We start from the raw sequence: 21,159 nt of genomic DNA, 5'->3' as shown, positions 1-21,159 counted from the left end.
CATGACGTTATGCATTTGAGTCCCCAAAACTGTGATTCATGGTGCTGACCATGACCTGTAACCAAGATGCATGACGTTATGCATTTGAGTCCCCAAAACTGTGATTCATGGTGCTGACCATGTTCCCCTTGTGTGTAAGAGACCATCCTCTCCCGGGTCAACTGAACAGTTTAAGGCATCGCAATGATCCGTAGAGAATCCAAGCTCCCTTGCTTAAGAGAGAAGCTGACATGTTGACCTTCTAAAGGCCCTTGGGGGAGGTGGTTTTTAATAACCCTTAACCCCTTTTCCCATCATTCATACAAACTCACTTCTGAGCTTGTGGTTTTGGTAAATCTAATGGGCTTTTCCAAACAAGAGCTTGGCAAAGTGATCCCTCTCTCATCCCTCTTGCAGCGCCAGAAAACGCTGATTCAGCCTCTCAAACCTTCCTGCTTTCGCTGTTTCTGTTCCTTCTCCTGCAATGCCTTCCAACCACCTGTCTGTCGGTAACTGTGCGCTAGAGCCTTGCAGATCCACGTTCAAACTCTAGCTCTGCCACTCGTTAGTTGTATGATTTTGTACAAGAGAGCTGCCCTCATTATTTTGCTGAGTTGTCACAGGGTTAGAGGTCAAGTTTGTGAAGTGTCCATCCTAATGCCTCCCCCGCAGCCACTCAGGGTACAGTAGCTATTATTATTAGGTGAGATTCTGGTTCAATAATGAAAATTTGTAATACTGTACCGAAAAGAACAAAGAGAAGTACTGAAAGGTTGGTAATACATCTTTTGATTATCAAGATAACCATGAATTACCATTTTCGTACCCAGATTAATTAAACCTGACACCTGAGTGCCCACTTGATTTCCATATCCAGCTGTGGAATCCCACAGTAACTTATAATTAAGAGATGGTTTTTAATAAGAGACTTGAAACTTGAAATTCAGAGCAAAAATATGTAGAGAAACTCCATGAGAAAGGGCATAGTTGCTGGTCCTCAGGCCCTTTTATCAAACAGAAGAGTTTGGAAGCAAATGGCCATCTAAACAGTATCTTTTCACCATGCTGTGTGCTTCCGAAAAGGAAGCTTCCCCTGAAAGCAGCAATAGTGGTTTGGTTTCATTGTTTTGAAAGAAGTGTTCAGTGTTAGGGCAGGTTACTGACAATGGGTGTGGAATCTGTTTTAGAAGAAGGTAAAAAAATAATAACAGCAGGGTATGTGGTAAGATTACCCCTTCTGGGCTATTGCAAGTATGGACCTGCTGAGAGCCTAGTAGAGAATTTGTCTCAAGCACTCTGAAGGACTGGCTCCACTTGGGTAAATTCTCCAAAACCTAACTCTGGCTCCTCTCACAGGGCTTGAAAGATCTCACGATACTTGCCTTGTTCTGGTGATCCCCCAGATTTTCAAGTCTAACTTGACTTTTTTAATTACTCTGTGGTTAATTTGTTTTGTTTTACTTCTTTTTTGTCACAAAACAACTACATGAAAGGGAATTTTTTAAAAATCATCTTTAATTTTCCTGCACTGATACAACTGTTTTAATTTTGTAATGTTTTTTGGTCTTTGTTTACCTACGTATTTCTTAATTAGCCATCACAGTAAATCTGAAAGAGTTTTTTTTTATGTGTGCTTTATTGAGAAAGAAATAGAAGCTAAAGCAGTTAATTAATATTGCTATAAGCAACACATAAGGTAAAGGGCCAAATCAGGGATAACTCTAAACCTATGCTCTGTTCACCTACACTTGACTGTGATGTTGGCCACACAACCTGGCATATAATCAATGTATTTTATATTTTATGTTATGCACTATTATTTTGACTTACTAGCAGTAATAAGAATAGAATGGAATTATGTCAACTGAAATTCACTAACCAATCTTTAAAAAAAAAACCACCCAGAAGTTGTCAACACTGAAGGCAATGTTGTAGGAAGTTTCTGAAGCTGAGAAGAGAGATAGAGAATTAATGAGACGAGTAAAAACGATCTGTTGGCATTTGAAAAAGAAAAAAAACAGCAGAAACTTTGGAACTAGAACAACGCATTCCCTACCATTGCTGATCAGATTTCCAAAGCCACTTTTCTTTTTTCTTTTTTTTTTTTGTTTTTGCTGTACGCGGGCCTCTCACTGTTGTGGCCTCTCCCTTTGCAGAGCACAGGCTCCGGACGCGCAGGCTCAGCAGCCATGGCTCACGGGCCCAGCCGCTCCGTGGCACGTGGGATCTTCCCGGACCGGGGCACGAATCCGTGTCCCCTGCATCGGCAGGCGGACTCTCAACCACTGCGCCACCAGGGAAGCCCTCAAAGCCACTTTTCGATCATTTGGCTATAAATCCTTCTTACGGTTCTTGTCAATAATGTCACTTAATATCCCTGCAAACTACATGTAGAATTAGGCACCTGTGCAGTAAGTGCTAATGAATCATAATTCGTAAAATGAGAATACAAACATTTTCCATGAACTTGACATGAGTAGCATAAAAAGGGATGTTGGCTTTCCATGTGGGAGTCAGTGCTGTGTAAAAGATGACACATGAAGGAGGAGGATGAACCCTACAGCCTTTTGAGAAGTCTTTTTCGGTAATCTCTTTTCTAGAATATCAAATAGAAGGAAACAGACTTGGGGAGACTTTGATCAGACACGCTGGAGGGACTTCAACCAAGGGACTGCTCAGAACTCTAGCTTGGCTCTTAATCAAGCTTGAAATGATCACAGCCACAGCGCTAATTGCATTAATTTGCTTTTCATCAGGCAGAATGGGGAAACAGAATAGCAAACTGGCCCCCGAAGTGATGGAGGACCTGGTGAAGAGCACAGAGTTTAATGAGCATGAACTCAAGCAGTGGTACAAAGGATTTCTCAAGGACTGTCCAAGCGGGAGGCTGAATCTCGAGGAATTTCAGCAGCTCTACGTGAAGGTAAGTTGTTTTTCAACTTTTTTTTTTTAATCTTCAGGCCAGAAAACATGGTCTTCATCACATGTAGCTTCACATGGAATTATAACTCGAAGTAGCCAATTTGTTTCAACTCTGGTGGTTTTCCACCCAAAAAGAAAAATGGTCATTTTTAAAAATGCAAAGGGATGTATTTTGTTCCAGCCATAAGTCAAGCAATTTATGAACAAGAAGAGCAATTGTTCAATCAAAACACCCAACAGTTCAGAGGATGATAGCATCTGGTAAAGCACAGTAAAAATCTCAAATAGTAGCATTTGCTGATGAGTATTGACAGGCGGCTAATTGCACCATTGTCTGGCTTGTTAAAGGTATCTGTACCTCTCTCAGTTAGCAAGAAAGTATCTGGGAGGGCTTTTGCACCCTGAAAGGTCCCCTTCTTTGCAGGTAAGAAAAATATACAGATCTCCACAGCTTTGCATTTAGAAGAAAGTAGGGAGTTCTGGTATACATCAAGGTCTACCCGGATGGTCTTCTATCCTTTTATCAAGGTCTAAAATATGGACTTTCCCCAGGATTTCATACTGTTTAGAAGTTAACATTCCCCTGGACATTAGATAAAACTGTTCCGTGTAAGGTATAATTTGTACTGCAGTGGTATTGCTTCGGTTTGTCTGAGTTTATCAGCTGTAGTTGTTCTAGATTTGGCATGATCTAAGACATTACATTTTGTTTACACTTCGATAATGTGAGGCTTGTGGAAAAAAATGCATTGTTTCTCTTTTAACTTTTTCTGACTAAAATACCAAATGTGCTCTTATCATTCAAGTACAGCAAGTATCAATTTGAGCAATATGAACCATCCACATGCATAATATGTGCATGGGATGATTATATAAAATATGAAACAGTGTCATTCTCTCTTGAAGTTGAGCACCTCATATAGCCTTTGCTCCAGCAATTCCATCCTTGCATATGTACAAGAAGGAACATGTATAAGAATGTTCATAGCTGCACTGCTCACAATAACAAAACTGGGAAACAACCCAAATGCCCATCAAAGGGAGAGTGGAAAATAAACTGTGGTATACTCACATGGCAGTCAAAACAGTTGAACTGCAGCAACACTGAAACATTAAGTGCAAAAAGTAAGTCTCAAAATACTTTAAACACAGATAAGATAAAAATATGTTTTATAGAACTACAAATAAAAGCAATAAAATCGCATGAAAAAGAAAGCAAGAGAGTGATGAACACAGGATTCAAACTGCATCACCCACCCTGCAGTTATGATGGTTACATCCAGTGCATAAGAGACAAGGGGGCTTCCCTGGTGGTGCGGTGGTTGAGAGTCCACCTGCCGATGCAGGGGACACGGGTACATGCCCGGTCCAGGAGGATCCCACATGCCGTGGAGCGGCTGGGCCCGTAAGCCATGGCTGCTGAGCCTGCGCGTCCGGAGCCTGTGCTCCGCAACGGGAGAGGCCACAACAGTGAGAGGCCTGCATACCGCAAAAAAAAAAAAAAAAAGAGGCAAGGGATGAGATGGAAGTTTAGCCACATGGTTAGATAGTTGGACGGATTGTGTTAAAGTCTTAGCTATGGCTTTGGGTGCTCGGTTTGCAGGTGGTTATTGCATTAATAAAAGCTTGCTAATCCTGCATGGACCACTAATGAATGTTAAGAATCTGTGATTATCATTAATCCAGTGCTGACCACCTGAGGGCTCAAGGTATCTATAGCTATCTTTTTAAATGTGTGTAGAAAAGTACACAAAAAGTGGTACGTGCGCATGTTATAAGTTTACTGTGACACTTCTAAGGATATCTGAGTAATTAGTTTTTAGTGTGTAGAGATCTTTTACATGGAAGCACTGAGAAATGCATTTACCATTCAATTGACATAAATTGCTTTTGCCGAGAAGTGGGATGGTATGCATTTTCCTAGATTTTTTTTTTTTCGGTACGCGGGCCTCTCACCGCTGTGGCCTCTCCCGTTGCGGAGCACAGGCTCCGGATGCGCAGGCTCAGCGGCCATGGCTCACGGGCCCAGCCGCTCCGCGGCACACGGGATCCTCCCAGACCGGGGCACGAACCCGTATCCCCTGCATCGGCAGGCGGACTCCCAACCACTGCGCCACCAGGGAGGCCCAACATTTTCCTAGATTTTTATACAACTCACCATAGTTTTCAAAGTCACATCTTCTACCATTTTATCACCCAGAAGTTAGCCTGTGCCTCAGAACTGTCTTCCCTCAGCCCCAAGGAAAGTACAGACAAATGAGATTTGTCAAAGCCACTTTCATATCAGTAAAAGCCATGCAAGCTGTCACTCTGTGTTTAAGAGCTCTATGTGCCATGTTTCTCACTATTTGTTCAAAATGAGAGTGGTTTTGCCTTTGAAGAAATAGTTCAAATGCAGGAAAGGAAGTATTTTATTTACATGCTGGAAGTACTCAGCACTGAAAATAAAATCCACCTCAAGATAAGGGAGGGGTGTGTGTAAACATCAAACATCCCTCAGTGTTTTATGGTACAACTGATATATATGTACCAATATCAACCCCTACTCCTACCTCCCCCACTCCACCCCAGAGTGGACTTTTTTTCCAGGAAGAGGATATATAACTTTGTGGATGAAGTTTAGATTCTTGGCAGCCTCTTAACAGCCATATTTAAACTCAGCCTGTCCTCTTGTATCAAATAGAAAGTAGGCAAAGCCCTCCTCTCCTTCCGGAGTTGTCCAAGGACAAAATACAAAAGAGAATCGCAGAGGAAATGTGCCACATCCACAGGAAAAAAAAAAGAAAGAAAGAAAGACAGGTCTGATAGGTTAGAAGGGAGAATAACAGAGAAAGATGTGTATTATGTAATAAGGCCCAGAGAAGGGCTGAGAAGAAAAATCTTCCTTTAATGCAGCTTGAAAGTACAAATGTTCAGCAAGACAGTCTTTGTCGTGGTGAATAGGCACTTTTCAGTAGTTCCTTCTATCTCAGTGTGGACATTGAGACATCCTGGAATCCAGCTGAGTGAGCAAAGCCACCGGTGGCCTCTGCCCTCCTGCCTGTGTGGTCAGCCCGACATATCTGCTGTCACTGACCTAATCCATTTTAGGCTCCGGGAGAGTCACCTCATTGTGTGGAGTCGGTTCTGATGAGGGTATGGGGGTGACAGGATAATGGGAGAGACCCCCGCACAAGGCCAGGGGCCACAAACTGTCAACTTCAGAAGCCTTTGTATCCAAAATATAAAGGAATTCCATTAAGTCTACATGTAAAACTGTCTAAAACTAAGGTTCAGAAAAATGAGGTAATGTGCCCAGTGCAGCAAAATGAGTGAAATTCAGGACCGACATTAACGATGGGTATGCTGACTTGCACTGCAGCACACGGCCCTGCCTCTCGACTGGATTCCCCTGGCAGCCCCTCATCACCCTCCCTCCAAGCCCCTCCACCATACAGCTGCTGGAGTGGGATTTGAAAAACACAGGTCTGGGCATGGACCTTCCTAGTTTGTTACCGAACCAGGCTCATTTGCCCAACATGCAGCAAGCCGTACGCTGAGATGCTGAGGTTTGGAGCAGAGAGTTTATTCACAAGGCAGCCAAGCAAGGAGACAGGAGAAGAAGTCTCAGATCCACCTCCCTGAAGGCAAAAGGCTTGAGATATTTACGGGATAAAGAAGCAGGGTGGTCTTAGGCATGGGGAAAGGTGATTGGAGGTGGGGAAAAGGTGAGGTAATCGGCGTTCCGAGCAGGAGTATTGGGTTACATGCTTCCTCATGGGATGCGTGTTCAGGAATGGAGGCTCTTAGCATGGTCTGAGGGTAGAGTTTTTGGCCCTCTGACATCCAAAGGTCATTCATCAGACAACTGTGCAGGCCCAGTTTTAGGCTCAGTGGTCCCATCCAGCTTTTGTCAGCTTGACTAGACAGGAGTTGACTCCAGGGTTCTGGAAAACAGCTTAAGTGCCTGTTACTCTAGTGACCCATACGTCAGAGGCATTATCTATAAGGGTGGTTAAGAAGTCTTGTGATATATGACCTAGCTACGTGAAGCTTGGAGGGTATGCAATTAAAGAAGGAAAAAAAAATTAGCAAGCGTAATCAGTAAAGGCAGGTTACAAGCAGAGGGGTTTTTAACAAGCTGTTCCCTTATCTGCTGTTCCATAAGTCAAGGATTTCTGTTAACCCTATGGGGCATGGTTTCACAGGTTTCATTCTTTCGTCATGTAGAGAATAGTCACCTCACTTAAATCAACATACGACCCAGTGGCTAAGACAGGGCCTGCCACAGAGCAAGCATCAGTGTTGGTGAGTGAATTGTATTGAATGCTGGCTGTGTGTATCCTTCTCAGGAAGCCCTGTGGTGGAGGCATATAGAAGTGACTAAAGGACAGTCCTGCCTGCTCTCCAGGGTCTCACAGGCTAATTGGAGAGACACAGTTAACCACAAAACAAGGCGGAATGACATAAATGCTGTTGGTGGGGCACAAGTGGAAAATAAAGGTTATTTCAAAATGGGATATTAAAGTTAGAAGTTAATTAATGCAGTGATGAAAGGAAGACTTTTCTCCTGGCCTTTCAGAAGATAAAGCGTCTCTGAGTATATAGCTTTTACCTTTGACAAACTTGGTACCTATGAAAGGTGCCCACCCACCCCCAAATTCATGTGTTGAAATTTTCATCTCCAGTATGTCAGAATCTGACTGTATTTGGAGAGAGGGCCTTTAAAGAGGTAATTAAGTTAAAATGAGGTCATTAGTGTGGGCCCTAATCCAGTATGACAGGTGTCCTATAAGAAGAGGCAATTTGGACACAAACATGTACAGAAGAAAGGCCACGTGAAGACACAGGGAAATGATGGTCGTCTGCAAATCAAAGAGAAGCCTCGGAAGAAACCAACCTTACCAACACCTTGATCTTGGACTTCTACCCTTCAGACCTTTTATCGTTTAAACCACGCAGTCTGTGGTACTTTGTTATGGCAGCCTTGACAAACTAAAAACAGTACTCGTTCCTTCTCTGTTACAAACTTCTCATGGGCAAACCCAGAGCCCTCTGTATCTGGTATAAGCACGCCTTCTGTCAGGAATGTTCTGACGCTCCTGGCACACACAGAGATGTCCATGTTACTGCAGATGTTTCATCATCCCAACCACAGTACTGCTGCTGAGAGGTTGGGGAGAGAGATTTTGCATTTTGTCACCAAGAACCAAGTACCTGATTTTTTCCCCCATGAGAATTTCCTGTTTCCAATAATTATAAGGATTGCCAAGTTGAGATCACAAATTAAGACTGAGCGTTTGCAATTTGAACTGTATCTTCAGAGAATTTTTAAATTTAATCTTAAAAGAAAACCAACCCTGTGGAAGAGCAAGCAGCTGCATGAGAGAGGAAATGTCCCTATCCCAGGTCCTCTTCCTTGGAAGGCTGATACCATTCCTGCTTCGTTTAGTCTCTGTGACATCAAAGCCAAAGAAACCAAGTAACAAACCGGGCAGAGTCCTGCAAAGCACTACATGCATTTTGATATTTGTTTGGTGTTCGACTTTCGGGATTGTTTTCATCAGGATCATTGGGTGGATTCAGGTTGAGTTGAAAAGGGAGTTAGTTTAAAAAGGTCATGGGATCTACAGTCTGACAGCCCTGAGATTCAGTCCTAGCTGTGTTAATGTTTGCCAGATCTCTGCCTCTCTGAATCTATTTCCTTATCTAAGTGGTGGAAATAATAAACCCTGTCCTGTCACCTCAGTGGTGTCCTAAAGGAAAGAAGGAAGTAAAAATGACTTACAACCTATAACAAGATGTTTTTGCCATCATGATTGATCATCTGCTCATTTACTCTCAGAGAACCAAGGTAGAAAACAACTTTCATTTCCATGCCAAAGGCAACGGCTGCATAGAATGGTCTACAGAAGAGGAAGTGAAGCTCTATGGAGGTTCAGTAGCATGTGCCTGAATCAAATAGTGTGTCTACCATGCTTTCCAGGGTAACAGGACCCACCACGAGGCTACACCAGCACCGTTTCCTCCATAGATTCTTAGACACTGAGCTCTGGGTCCTCTCCAGCACAAAGGCCTCTCCCAGATCCCTGCTACCAGACAGGCGAGGCGTGGCATTCCAGACCTTCTTTATTCGGCCCCACCAACCACTTGCTGTCCTGTCTCTCATGTGTCTCCACCTGCTCAATCTCTACAGCGTATCATTTTGCAGGTGGAGAAAGAGATGAATTCTACCTCTTTAGAAAAAGGTAATTAAATGGCCAAAGATTGTTCTTCCGGGGTCTAGCCCAATTCTTCTGAGCCACTGCTTTTCCACCAAGCAAAAACCACTGTACCAAATTTTCTTCTCAAGAGTGTTAGGTGTTAGGCAACTGGAAGGTGTACCTGAGGCAGGTGGGAGGGCCCTTGAGTGCTGTTTGATCATCCCTAATCCAACAGTTTGAACTTTAGTAAAACTTATTTGCATATAACGAAAGAGTTCCTGCCGAGTCATTCCGTGTGTCCATCCAAGTGGTCGTTTCCTGAAGAGCTTCTGTAATTGGGTTATTAGAAAATGCCCTTGCAGCTTATCCTTCAAAGAGTGGGCTTATTCATTCATTTAGTCATTCAAGACCCATTTCCTTTGTGCTTTCTGTAAGACAGATGCTGTCTTGAGTTTTGCCCTCGGTAAGCTCAGAGCCTGATAGAGCTGGAACATCATCTCATTTTTTTGTATGATGCTTTTCACTTCGCAAAGCCATGTTTATTTTTACAACAAAATGTAATTGGAATTCCATTCAATGAGAAATTTTCTAGGCCTAAAACATAGGAAAGATAAATCTAGTCACCAAAATTCTATTGATACAACTACCCAGAGACGTGGATTAAAACAAAATAAAAACAAATTATGTCATAGAATCAGGAGCACCTAAACATTTGATGATTAAAGACATTTTAATAGAACAAGAAAGATTTTCTCGTTAGTAAAGTATTATTACCTAATTCTCTATGTGGCTTTATAATTTTACTCTCAAATTGTATTCTTATGTTTAAAAACTTACTATTAGGAGGAAAAGGCATACCTCCTCAAAGTTATATGAAAACACATAATAAATGTAGGCTTTTAGGCATGTAATCTTTGTTTTGTAGAATTATGAAATAAAATATGTCTAGTTTTGCCCTGTTTACTGCGTAACTTGGACAAGGGACTTTTTCTCTCTGATTCTCAGATTCATCATTTGTGCAAATTAAAAAAAAATCAATCTCTATCGATGGCTCTCAAACTTGAGTGGGTATCAAAATCACTTGGGCAGACTACTCAGTCAGCAGGTTGCTGGGCCCCTTCCTTAGGGCTGCTGTTCTACTAGGCCTAGGACAGAGCCCCAGTGTCTGGATTCTTAATAAGACCTCAAAGATAGTTCTAATGGAGAAAATCCATGAATGACATTTTGAGAAACACTGGCCTAGAGCTTAACCTGGGAGTATCCTGGGATAGGCTTCCGGAGTTCTGTACACACTGAAATTATATGTATAATTTTGTATCTACACTCTCTTGAGATAACTTTCCTCAGGTATATAAATGGTTCTTTGCAAGCTCCCCAAATGTTAAGAATCACTAAAGAGACTTGTAATCATTGGCAGGCCTAACATTCTAATTTCTGTGACCGTAGAGTTATTGGGTCTCAACTGACAGTAAGACAAATGGAGAACATTTCCCTTCTAAACTAGACTCTCAAATAAACGTTACAGGCAAAAAGAGAACAAAAGTTTCTGGACTGCACTTTGTGAAATTTGTTTTCAGTTTGTTGTGGGATGTTTTCCTGATTCATTCAAGGCCCATTAATTAAGCTGTATTTTGTCCAGAGCCCCGTGAAAATGCAAATGGCAAGGCCCCAAGGGGATGAAATGCACCCCTGCTTGCATTCATTCTCCTAAGCACCTATGTGCCAGATGCTGTAAAGACCCTGGGTCTACAGAGACCGTCACAGATCCCTACCCTCAGGTGGCTATGGCCTGGTGCCAGCAAGAAGTCTATAGGTCAAGTGTATGGTATATACCATACACACACACACACACACACACACACATCTGTAATACAGGGACCATTGTGATCAGAACCATGAAAGACAGGGAAGGACATGGAGGCCCAGGGAGGGCTGGTGGGGAAGGTGACATTGACGCTGACTCTCAAAGCAAGGGTGATTTGGACATGAGCTGTCAGTCTGTCTGGAAGCTCATAAATCTCACTGACCAGCATCACAAAAGCTAGAATAAAAAACAGCTAGTGTGTTTGAGAGCTCCTCTGCATGGTGTTGGCAGGAGGCCCACCAGATTGAGTGTATTAGGTTGAAACAAAAGTACAATGAAACAAAACAAAACAAACAAACCAAAACCTCTTGGCAGACCTGCTGAGATAATCTGGAAAACCACCTGTTGAAGATAAAGCTCATACCCCCGGGGCTCCTGCCACAGGTCTCCTGTCTCATTTTTCCTTCTCTTCTCTCTCCCTCCCTTTCGTCCCTTCTTTTGTGATCCTTCTAAAAGTGCTTTAATCTGACTGTTAGCTCACTTGATTCTCACCATGGCCAAGGAACCAGACGTTGGAGGTAGCATTTCCTTACTCCAAGCTGTATGGGTTGGGAAGTCAGGACACTTGACCAGGGCTGCAGAGGGGCCAGCAATTGAACACCTGGCCCACCTTGCAAGCAGCATTCTTCCCTCCTGCTGTGCTTCCTGTGGCCTCTGGGTCACACGCAGGAACAGGCATCTGGGAGCTTCTCTGATCTACTTTGCTGTGAAGCAGATGCATCAAAAGCTCTCTTGTTGCTCCATTTCAGCCATCCTTCTAGGACCAGCTCAAAGGCTTCTCCCTAGAAGAGCCTTCTTTGATCTTCCGACTCTCAAAGCCAGAGGAATCTCTTTCTCCTCTGAGTTCCTAAGCCTTTGGTTCCCCACTCCCCCTCACCTCTGTTAACAAGGACATTATAGTTTTGCAACACAATTCTGTAAGCTTTTCTCACCTCCTCTCTGGGTAGAGCGCTTCTTCATTCCCCAGAGCCTACACTGCTATTAGTGTTTTGCCAGGATATACTTAAATGTGATGTGGTTTAATCAGAAGCCTGGATGTGTACCTGGCTGTACCATACACTGGTCGTGTGAACTTGGGAAAGTCTTATGCTTCAAGGTTGTTAAATAAATCAATAAACCACTCTGACCCTCAGATTCCTCATCTGTCAGATGGGGAGAATATTCTGAGCCCTGCTTCATCATGCTTGAACTTAGGCATCTGGGCATGGAAAGTCTTCCAGATGCCAAACAGCCCAGTCTCTTGGCTGTGGCATCAAGTGCTGGCTCCCCTATCAAGTATTTTATCCAAAGAAAATGTGACAGAGGTGACTATTATCGCTTCTCAACATCTGATTCAAATCAATTTTGAAAATAATACTCTTGGCTCAAGAAAAGCATGTTTGGGTGATCGATTTTCAGGGCTTCAGATTCTGCTTGTTCATAAGAGGTAATTAGGAGTACGCCTTATTAAAAATTTGTTGGGCAGAGCTATATACAGAAGCATTTTAATTCCTTTGGGAAATAGACATTACATAAGACACAAAATGTTAGCCAGATTGGGCTAGTGAAGACATTGCAATTTTTAGTGAGAACCTGGGAATTCATTTCCATTTGGAATGTTTGCCAACACAATCTAGGCTGCACTTCAAATTGAATTAATGTGGAAAACAAGAGCTGGGGTCTGAAATCTCAAGGAAGAGATGACAATAAAGTTACAGTTCTGGGAAAACAGTGTCCCATGTGAGGCTCCAAAGACATTTTATTACAGCGAGATTGTCTCAGGGTATAGCTAGCTACTACCCACATGTCTTGCATTAGAGAGAGCATTTATCCCAGAGGGGTGGAAGTGATAACCTTCTCCTGTCTCAACGGGTGTGAAATTATTTTGAATGGCTTCCACACCTTGGGATTTTGCTTTCCCATGATAGGGCAGGTGTCAGTTAGAGAGATATCAGTGGTCATTGCAGCCATGCCATCCAAAGGAATGCTCTTAGAGGATACCTCAACTTCTGTGTCCTCAGGATAAGGTTAGAAAGAGCCCTTTAGAAGTCTCTCAGTCCACCCTGCCCCCATTTTACAAAAGAGGAAACAGACGCCCTGGAGCGAGGAGGGCTGTCTGAGAACCTGTTTCCTAATGGCTCCAATTAACATCCAAAAGGATGTGTCTCAACTCCAGCCTGATAATGAGGTTTTAAAGCCAGAAGGACCTGCTCTCCAGTTAGCTATTCTCTTCAGCTAATTATTAAAGGACAATACATTTCTAATTGGAAATACAGGGTTGGACTTGAAGATAAGAAAATCATATCTGGATCTCTGAATGTAAAGCTGTTTTACATTATTGGATTTTTCTGACCCTTTGAAAGGGTGATAGGGCTTGGATCGGGTATCCTTGACCCACCTTGGTGGAAATCATTTCCTCCCCTCCTGTGGCCTATTTAGCACCTGCCGGAAGAAAGCTCTCTGTCTTATTGATTATGCACTCCGGTGTCTCCCCTTGGAATGGTTCTTGGACCCTCATCTGTTTCTCTCCGAGGGTGTTATGGAGCTTAGCGTCCCCTCCCTGTGACAGTGATGATGTTGCTGTGAATTGTGTCCTGCGCTGGGCTCGAAGAAGACAGCTTCTCCCCTCGCACATGCAATGCACTTCTCTCATCACAGTGGAGAGATTGGGGGGGGAGGTGTGGTCAGCCACAAAATACACCTAAATCCATCTACGAAATGCCCAAGGGCCTCCTTAGCTATTTTAGGGGAATCCTTTTGTAGATAATCATCCATAGTAGCTTCTAGCAACCACCCACCTTCAACAAACACTACCGAGCGGCATCTATAACAAGTCTGTAGCCAAGAGCTATGGAGGATGCAGAGTTTGAGTCAGACACCCTCACTCCTTTAAAGAGCTTGCAGCCTAGTAGAACAATCCATGTAGATAGCTAAAAGATCACAGAGAAAGTGCTATCTGTCCCAAGACTCGTGTAAATATTCTAACGTAACGAGTTTCTATATAAATATCTTCACTGAAGATTTCACGATGCCTTGAAATATAGGTCGGATTTGCAGCTGCAAGGATGACAGTCCTAAGAGGGGGGACACCCTAAGCAAGGGTACAGGGCAGGGAGGCAGGGGAAGGTGTGGGAAATAGCAAGCCACCGTGTTGGCTAAAATGTCGGATCACCAAAGAGGTATCAGGGGAAAAGTGAGGTTGGAGATGTGAGTGGGCCCCGGTCACAGAGGTCCCAGACTGCCAGAAAAGCTCTGAAGTCCAGAATGTTGTAGACAAGGCAGAGAGATGGCTTCCTGCTGGGATTTGTTCGATGACCATGGAAATTCTGGTGACCTGGTATTGTCTTCCTCTTAAAACAGCATAACGACAGTACCAGGAAGGAAGCATTCTTTTTCATTTCCCTTATAAATGGTCCCCGTGACTCCGTGGGTGAAGCTGCAGGAGCTCGCAATGTGCCCTTGAACGAATGACTTAACATCAAAGTTGACTGAGTTATTCATCAAGTATTTACCAGCTGTACCTTGTCTGTGCTGCACTGAACCCTGAGGGGAGCAGCAGGTAGGACACTAATGGAAGTGCCAGGCCATGTAGGAAGAGGCAGCCTTCCAAGCAGATAATTGCAGTGACAACCCAAGAGCTAAGTGAGGTTATGGGTCAATCAGAGCTTTGAGAGCTCAGGGGAGGGGAAGGAAGAGAAAAGGCCGGGGAGGGGCTGGTGAGGCTTCCTGGGCAGGGAGAACGGGGGCAGCACAGGAACTGGGGGCTGAGGCCCCAGGAGAGACTTAGACAAAGAGGGTAAAAATGTTTTGCCTCCACAGAGCTGGGGGTGAGCAGTAGGTGGGCAAGGCCCTGATCTTGGAATGGTTGGCACCTCCTGGAATGCTCAGGGGGACTTGGAATTTTCCTTGCCATAGTCCTCCTGCCTGGGCAGCCTCTCTGCCTCCCCACTTTAGCAGTAGAGGCTGACCCCAGCCCACAAGACCAGTCCTGTCCTGTTGTCCTGGCCCGGTTTCCAGCCAGAGCTTCCTGCTCTGAGCCCTCCACTCGCTGAGAAAGAAGTGGATGAGTCAAAACTTTTGGGGTGAAAACAATGACACTGGGTGATCCAGGAAGACCAGCTGGGTCTGGCTGTTACAGGCAGCATCCGTGGCGTCACACCCCACGGCCACATCTTCTGTAGATGAAATCCCTTCTCTCTGAAGTAAAGAAGCAAACTCAACGTGTTCTGACTTGAAATGAAAAACAAATGGGTTGTTTTATCAGGGCAGTTCAGAGCGTGTTCAGGGAAAAGTGCAAGATGGATGTGGTCCTGTGTTTTTGTGTATTTTGTAAAATAAATGTATTTATTTGTTTGTTTTGTAGTTTTGGCTGCATTGGGTCTTGGTTGCTGCACGCGTGCTTTCTCTAGTTGCGGCGAGCGGGGGCTACTCTTCCTTGCGGTGCGTGGGCTTCTCACTGTCGCGGCTTCTCTTGTTGCGGAGCACGGGCTCTAGGCGTGCAGGCTTCAGTAGTTGTGGCTCGCGGGCCCTAGAGCGCAGCCTCAGTACTTGTGGCGCACGGGCTTGGTTGCTCTGTGGCATGTGGGATCTTCCCGGGCCAGGGACTGAACCCGTTTCCCCTGCATTGGCAGGCGGATTCTTAACCACTGTGCCACCAGGGAAGCCCCGTGTATGTATTTTTCACTAAAGGGCATAAAGATGTGAGTATTATCATTTGGGGCTTGGATTCCTCCCTCTATCAGAGACACAGAGAGCAGCTTAGAACATGTATTAAGTAAGAGCTGAAAAGGCAGCTGCTTTTGTGGAAGGAACAGCCCTGGAGCTGACTCTGCAGTTTGAACCCAGGGTCTGCCCCTAAGAGCTGCGAGTTCTTGGACGAGGTCCTCCACTTCCCTTATCTTCAGCTTCCGCCGCTGTTAGATAATTCTTCATATCTACCTTACACGTGCTTCCACTGAAGGTGCTCAATTAATACTCGAGGTCACTTTCATTATTACTGGGGCCCCGGGGACTGATGAGAAGAGTGCAGGGGTGAGGAAGCTGGCCTCTGCGTGCCAGAGAGATCCTTCTGGGACTCTTCGCCTCTCTGCAGCCTCAAGTCACTATTCGCCCCAGGACACTGTCCCTCCCTTGGGGGGGAGAGCTGTCTCAGCTTCCATCGTGTGAACCAGTCTTCCCCAGCATGCCCTGCCGGCTGGCAAGGCATCCTGCCCCTGTGGAGAAAGAGGGGCGAAGGGGAAGAGAAGAGATTGTCCCCGGGTGCGGGTGCCAGCGGGAATTCTCCCAGCAGTTGGGGAGGGAAGCCAGCAGACAGGGAATTCTCTCCCTCCCTGTGCTTCTCTGCTGCAGACAGTAACAGCCTCGAAGGTGTTACACTGACTCCAGAGTAGAGCTCTGGGAGAAGAACATGCGGTCCCGTGGACACCCCGGTGGGGTGTTTGGGGTGTGTGTACAGCCCCCTCTGAGGGCTGAACTGGAGGAGGAGGATCCCATTTGAGACAAAGCATATTAACACTAGATATTGACGTAGGTGTCAGGGACGGTTTCTGTTGTCCCTGTGCAATCCACACATTTACTGTCTGCTCCAGGGGACTGTCACACCCTGGAGGTGAGTAGAAAAGGGGCACGTTGTCATTACAACAAAAAATACAGTAGGAACCAGGCACTTATGTCCTTTCTAGAAAAAAAATCAAAGTGTGACTCGATGCATAGATGAACAATGGATAGATGACAATAGCCAACATTAATTGAATGTTTATCGAGTGTCAGGTACTGTTCCAAACACAACATTTTGTGTATATTAACTCGTTTGATCCTCACAAGGGTGTATGAAGTAGACATTATTATTCCCCCCATTTTACAAATGAGGCACAAAATGGGTAATAACTCTCCCAGGGTCACATGACATTCACACCCAAGCTGTTGGGCTCCATCGCCAGTGCTGTTTACTAGGTAGATGGATCCCTGATGGAAATCTCAGAAGGAGACTTGATGTATAGTGTCTGCATGCGATCCCTGGAATTGCTATAGCTAACTGTCAGAGGCGAAGGAAGATACTGATTCCAAGCTGAGTGTGGCAGAATGGAAAGATAGAAAGAACCCGAGCCCTTGGTGGTATCCCTGAGCTGCTGACTAAATCCTAAAACAGTATCTGGACCATGCATTGTATGGGATAATTAACCCTCTGTGGTTTGGGCCATCTTTGGTTGGTCTTCTGTTCCTTGCAGAAGAAAGCATCATACTTAATACAAGGGAGAATGGAGCTGAGAGCCAGGAGCCCCTGGTCCTGGTCAGGACTCTGCTGCTAATAAGTTGTGTGATTCTGGGCTAGTTACAAACCTCTGCGAGTCATAGGGTCTCAATTTATTTATTTATTTATTTATTTATTTATTTTTATATTATACTGTTTTATTTTATTTCATTTTTTAATTTGTTTTGGACATGCATGAGGTACGTGGGATCTTAGTTCCCAGACCAGGGATCAAAGCCACGCCCCCTGCAGTGGGAGTGCTTAGTCTTAACCCCTGGACCACTTGGGGGAAATCCCAATTTATTGAAGAGGCAAGTAATACCTGCTTTACCTCCTTCTCAGAACATTTGTGAGACCACATGAAACATTTTTAGCCCCACTTCCTACTTTGTTCTGAAGATATAGAAATGAATAAAATATGGTGTGGATAAAAATGAATGAATAAATAAAATGAAATAAAATAAAATAAATGGATAAAATGAATTTTAAAAGACAGATATGGGAACAAACTCCATGTTCCATAGACAGAAGAAAGGAGTTCAGTATGGCTGAGCAGAGAAGATGAAGGGACCAGGGATAGAAGGTAAGAGCTAGAACAGTAAGCACAGCCTCAGTTTCTACCTTTGAAAAATGATGGAGAGAACCATATGACCTCTTAAGTTCTCTTCCAATGCCAAGATTCTAGAAGCCGAATGGAGCTGTCACTAGATCTCTGCTAGGTGTGAATGTCCCTGTACCACATGTCACATGGCATCATAGCAGTTTTCCTGCCCAACTACCCTCAGGGGCAGGGACTGTGTCTTACTCATCTCTGTATCCCCAGCAGCCAGTAACAAAAACTAATTGGCTAATAGAACAAGTTAATAAATGAATAAAAGACTCTGTCTTATAGATTCACTGAAATTCATTTTAAAGAATAAATGAAAGGAATGAAACATTTCCCAGTGTGTTATCCAGAATAATAAACCCACAGAGATTCATAATGAACCATTTTGATATAGTGTGTTTAACTAAACAGGATGCAACATCATGTAACAGGATAACATACCGTCCCCATTCTGAGTCAAGTGGCTAAATCTTCTTATGAATATGTGAAGCACTTTCCAGCAAGAGAGTCGTCATGAACTTCCTTAAATACTATGTTTCCCAAAGATGAAATGAAAGGCTAAAATGTAAAACTCGAGATGTCTACTATGAACAAAGCTATGTGATGACTTGAAAATTAGGCTGCTTACGTTTGAGTTTGTAGTGAGATTGTCAAAAACAAAACAAAACAAAACAAATCTGTGAGAACTGGAAGGATTTTCTTTTAGAAGAGGTGCGAGGGATACCATAAAAGACATAGACGGTCTCTGAAAATAGATGGCTGTGTCTGCTTTCTAAGTAAATCTCACTGCATAGTCAAGGTAGGACTTATTTTTATCCATGTTCTTTTAAAAAATGTGACATGTCTACCAGGAGCACGATAGACGATGACACTGTGTTAAAGCTAATACATTGCGGCTTCACAGCTTGGCCCCAGTAAAATCTCTTGCAGACTCAGAAGCTGGTGCTTGGAGACATCTTTCAAGATGACACAGCTGGGTTGCCAGGGTAACTCGCTGGATGAGGATCTGCCTGGCTTTGGGAGAGGTTACATAAGACAAGACCAACGGGGAAGAGTTAAGGGATGTCCTGGAGTCAAGGGATGAAAAGAGTTCAGGATGAGGACATAGGACCTGGTGGGGACATTGGTCAGGGGATAGTGTTAGACACCTGGATCAGCCACCTAAATGGAAAAAATCTTAGAGTCCTGACTGATGAAGAAGGCTCTGGGTAACTGAGGATTCCAGCTGATAGAGAATTCATATAAAAGCAAAGAAGATCATTTCCCTAAGAATCAGTCTCAGCATTTCCTTTTAAGATTTCAAAGATATTGAAGAAGATGCCCTGTTATTTCATGTAAATATATTTGTTTATATGGGTGCCTTTGTTAAGATAAAAGTTCAGCTGAGTATGACAGAGACTCACCTGGTTTCAACGTGACTGAGGATTATTTTTCTCTCGTGGGAAGTCCAGGCTGGCCCGGCAGCTCTGCTCTGCAAGCCCTCAGGGACTCAGTCTTCTCCTCTCCTGGTGCACCTTCTTAGGGTGTTGCTCTGATTCATAGGACCCCAGGTGGCTCCCCACAATGTCGCATTGCAGCTAGTGGAAGGAGAAGAGAAGAGATGGGGGAGTATACCCTTCCCGTCAAGGGCAAGACCCAGAAGTTGCATATATCACCTCAGCCATATCCAGAGCTTAGTCTCACGGCAACGCTTAGCCGCAAGGGACACTGGGAAAGTAGCCTTCATTTTGGATGGCCATATGCCCAGCTAAAAAGTCAATCATCCTGGAAGGAGAGAAGACCAGATATTGGGAAAAGCTGGCAGTCTCTGTCCAGAGGGTACATTTTGGGAGGCTCCTTTCTGTCATCAGCCTCTCTTCTAAGGTCAGGTGCAAGATGTGAAGCTCTTTGAGCTTCTCTGTGGTTGAGATTTGAGGCCATGACAAGCAGAAATGGACTCACTCTGTGTGTGCTTTTGTTTTACCAAAAGTGTGTGATGCCGTTACCCTATTCTGCTGCCTGGGCTGGACCTCACTACCTCCCCAGGGCTTTGCTCTGTCTGATGCACCAGGACTTGATGGAAACGTCATCCAAATAGAGTGTTAAATGTGGTCATAAAGGTACCAACGATTAGTCACTCTGTATGCTGCAGGCAGTGGGGTTCATTTTTTAAACATGAGAAACTGTTGTCCATAATTTGCTAACACAAGAAGCCCCTGTCACCTCTACCCTTTTCCTGTGCCTGCTCCCCAAATCTTTATCCCCACTGGGGCGCCTCTGCAGGACGTGCCACTCGACTAGTGGACCATGATTAGTGCTTGTGTTTCTCTCCTTGTGTCAGTTTATTTGCCCACTTGACTTGAATATCACGTGAACAGCAGGCCTCTGGTGGCATTAGGCAAATGCAGCATCATGTGAGGGACAAACACCTAACAGTGGGTGAGAGATATTGAGACATAGGACCTGTAATCACATTCATTGTAAGATTTACTGATGCAGAATGACTGTCTGGTCTTTGTATTCCTTCCATCTTTCCACTCATCCATCAGTCCATCCACCCATCCATCTAGTTATCTATTCATCATCCATCCATCCATCCATCCATTTATTCATTAAAACGCCCTAGAAAAGTACCAAATTAGGAACTTCCCTGGCAGTCCAGCCGTTAAGACTCCTCCCTTCCAATGCAGGGGGCACAGGTTCTATTGCTGGCCGGGGCACTAATATTCCGCATGCTGCACAGCACGGCCAAAAAAAAAAAGTACCAAATTAAGAGCTGGGGATATTGAAATGAACCAATAGCCATGGCTCCTATCCTCAGTGAGCTCAGTCAATGGGAGAGAATGTCAAGTAAACTGGTATTGATAATACAATGAGGTAAATAGGCTAGAAGCAGTGAAAAATGAGTAGTGCTTGAAAGAGGATCTTGGGGGTCGGGGGTGGCTTCCCAGAAGAAAAACACTTGAGCCACAGCTTAACATACTGAGCCGGTTGGCAACGAAAAGAAGGAGCTCCTAACAGCAGCAAGCGTTTGCAATCTTTTTTTTTTTTTTTGCCTGAGATTTATTTCTTCCTAGTCCTAGTCCACAAAGCCAACATGCAAGGCAAGATCCTAGATACTTCTCAGCCACACTAAAAATACATACATAATCTAGTGGAAACAAGCACACTGGCAAAATGTTTCCCTTCCTGCCCATTAGTCAGCCTTTTATCAGAACAGCCCTGTCAAGGACCCAAGAACATGACGTTGGGTTGCAATGTGTCAGTGATATGGCACTGGAAGCATCCGGGTGACAGGGCCTTGGCTCTCCGTCTCCGCTGTGTGTTTCCAAGGAATCTTCCTCCGAACTCTAGCCAGGCAAGGGCCACAGCTCAAAGCCTGAGCTATGCTTGCTTT

The 21,159-nt window shown here is 44.3% G+C and overlaps 1 protein-coding gene across 3 annotated transcripts in view; it reads left to right on the top strand.

Moving 5' to 3' along the window:
• Nucleotides 1-21,159, top strand: part of VSNL1 (visinin like 1) — a 97,000-nt gene that overhangs the window by 37,213 nt on the left and 38,628 nt on the right. For 2 of the 3 annotated variants that reach the window (XM_081254440.1, XM_081254438.1), the window contains exon 1: nucleotides 2,664-2,902. In XM_081254440.1, the coding sequence (XP_081110566.1) occupies nucleotides 2,690-2,902 (213 nt within the window). In that variant the 5' untranslated portion in view covers nucleotides 2,664-2,689. Of the gene's footprint in view, nucleotides 1-2,663; nucleotides 2,903-21,159 lie in introns of those variants that run through there. The other variant, XM_081254439.1, reaches the window with a different exon arrangement.

Source organism: Mesoplodon bidens (assembly GCF_964165515.1).
Source record: "Mesoplodon bidens genome assembly, chromosome: 14".
In the NCBI taxonomy this organism is placed as follows: domain Eukaryota; kingdom Metazoa; phylum Chordata; class Mammalia; order Artiodactyla; family Ziphiidae; genus Mesoplodon; species Mesoplodon bidens.
This window is presented reverse-complemented; position numbering and strand designations above follow the sequence as displayed.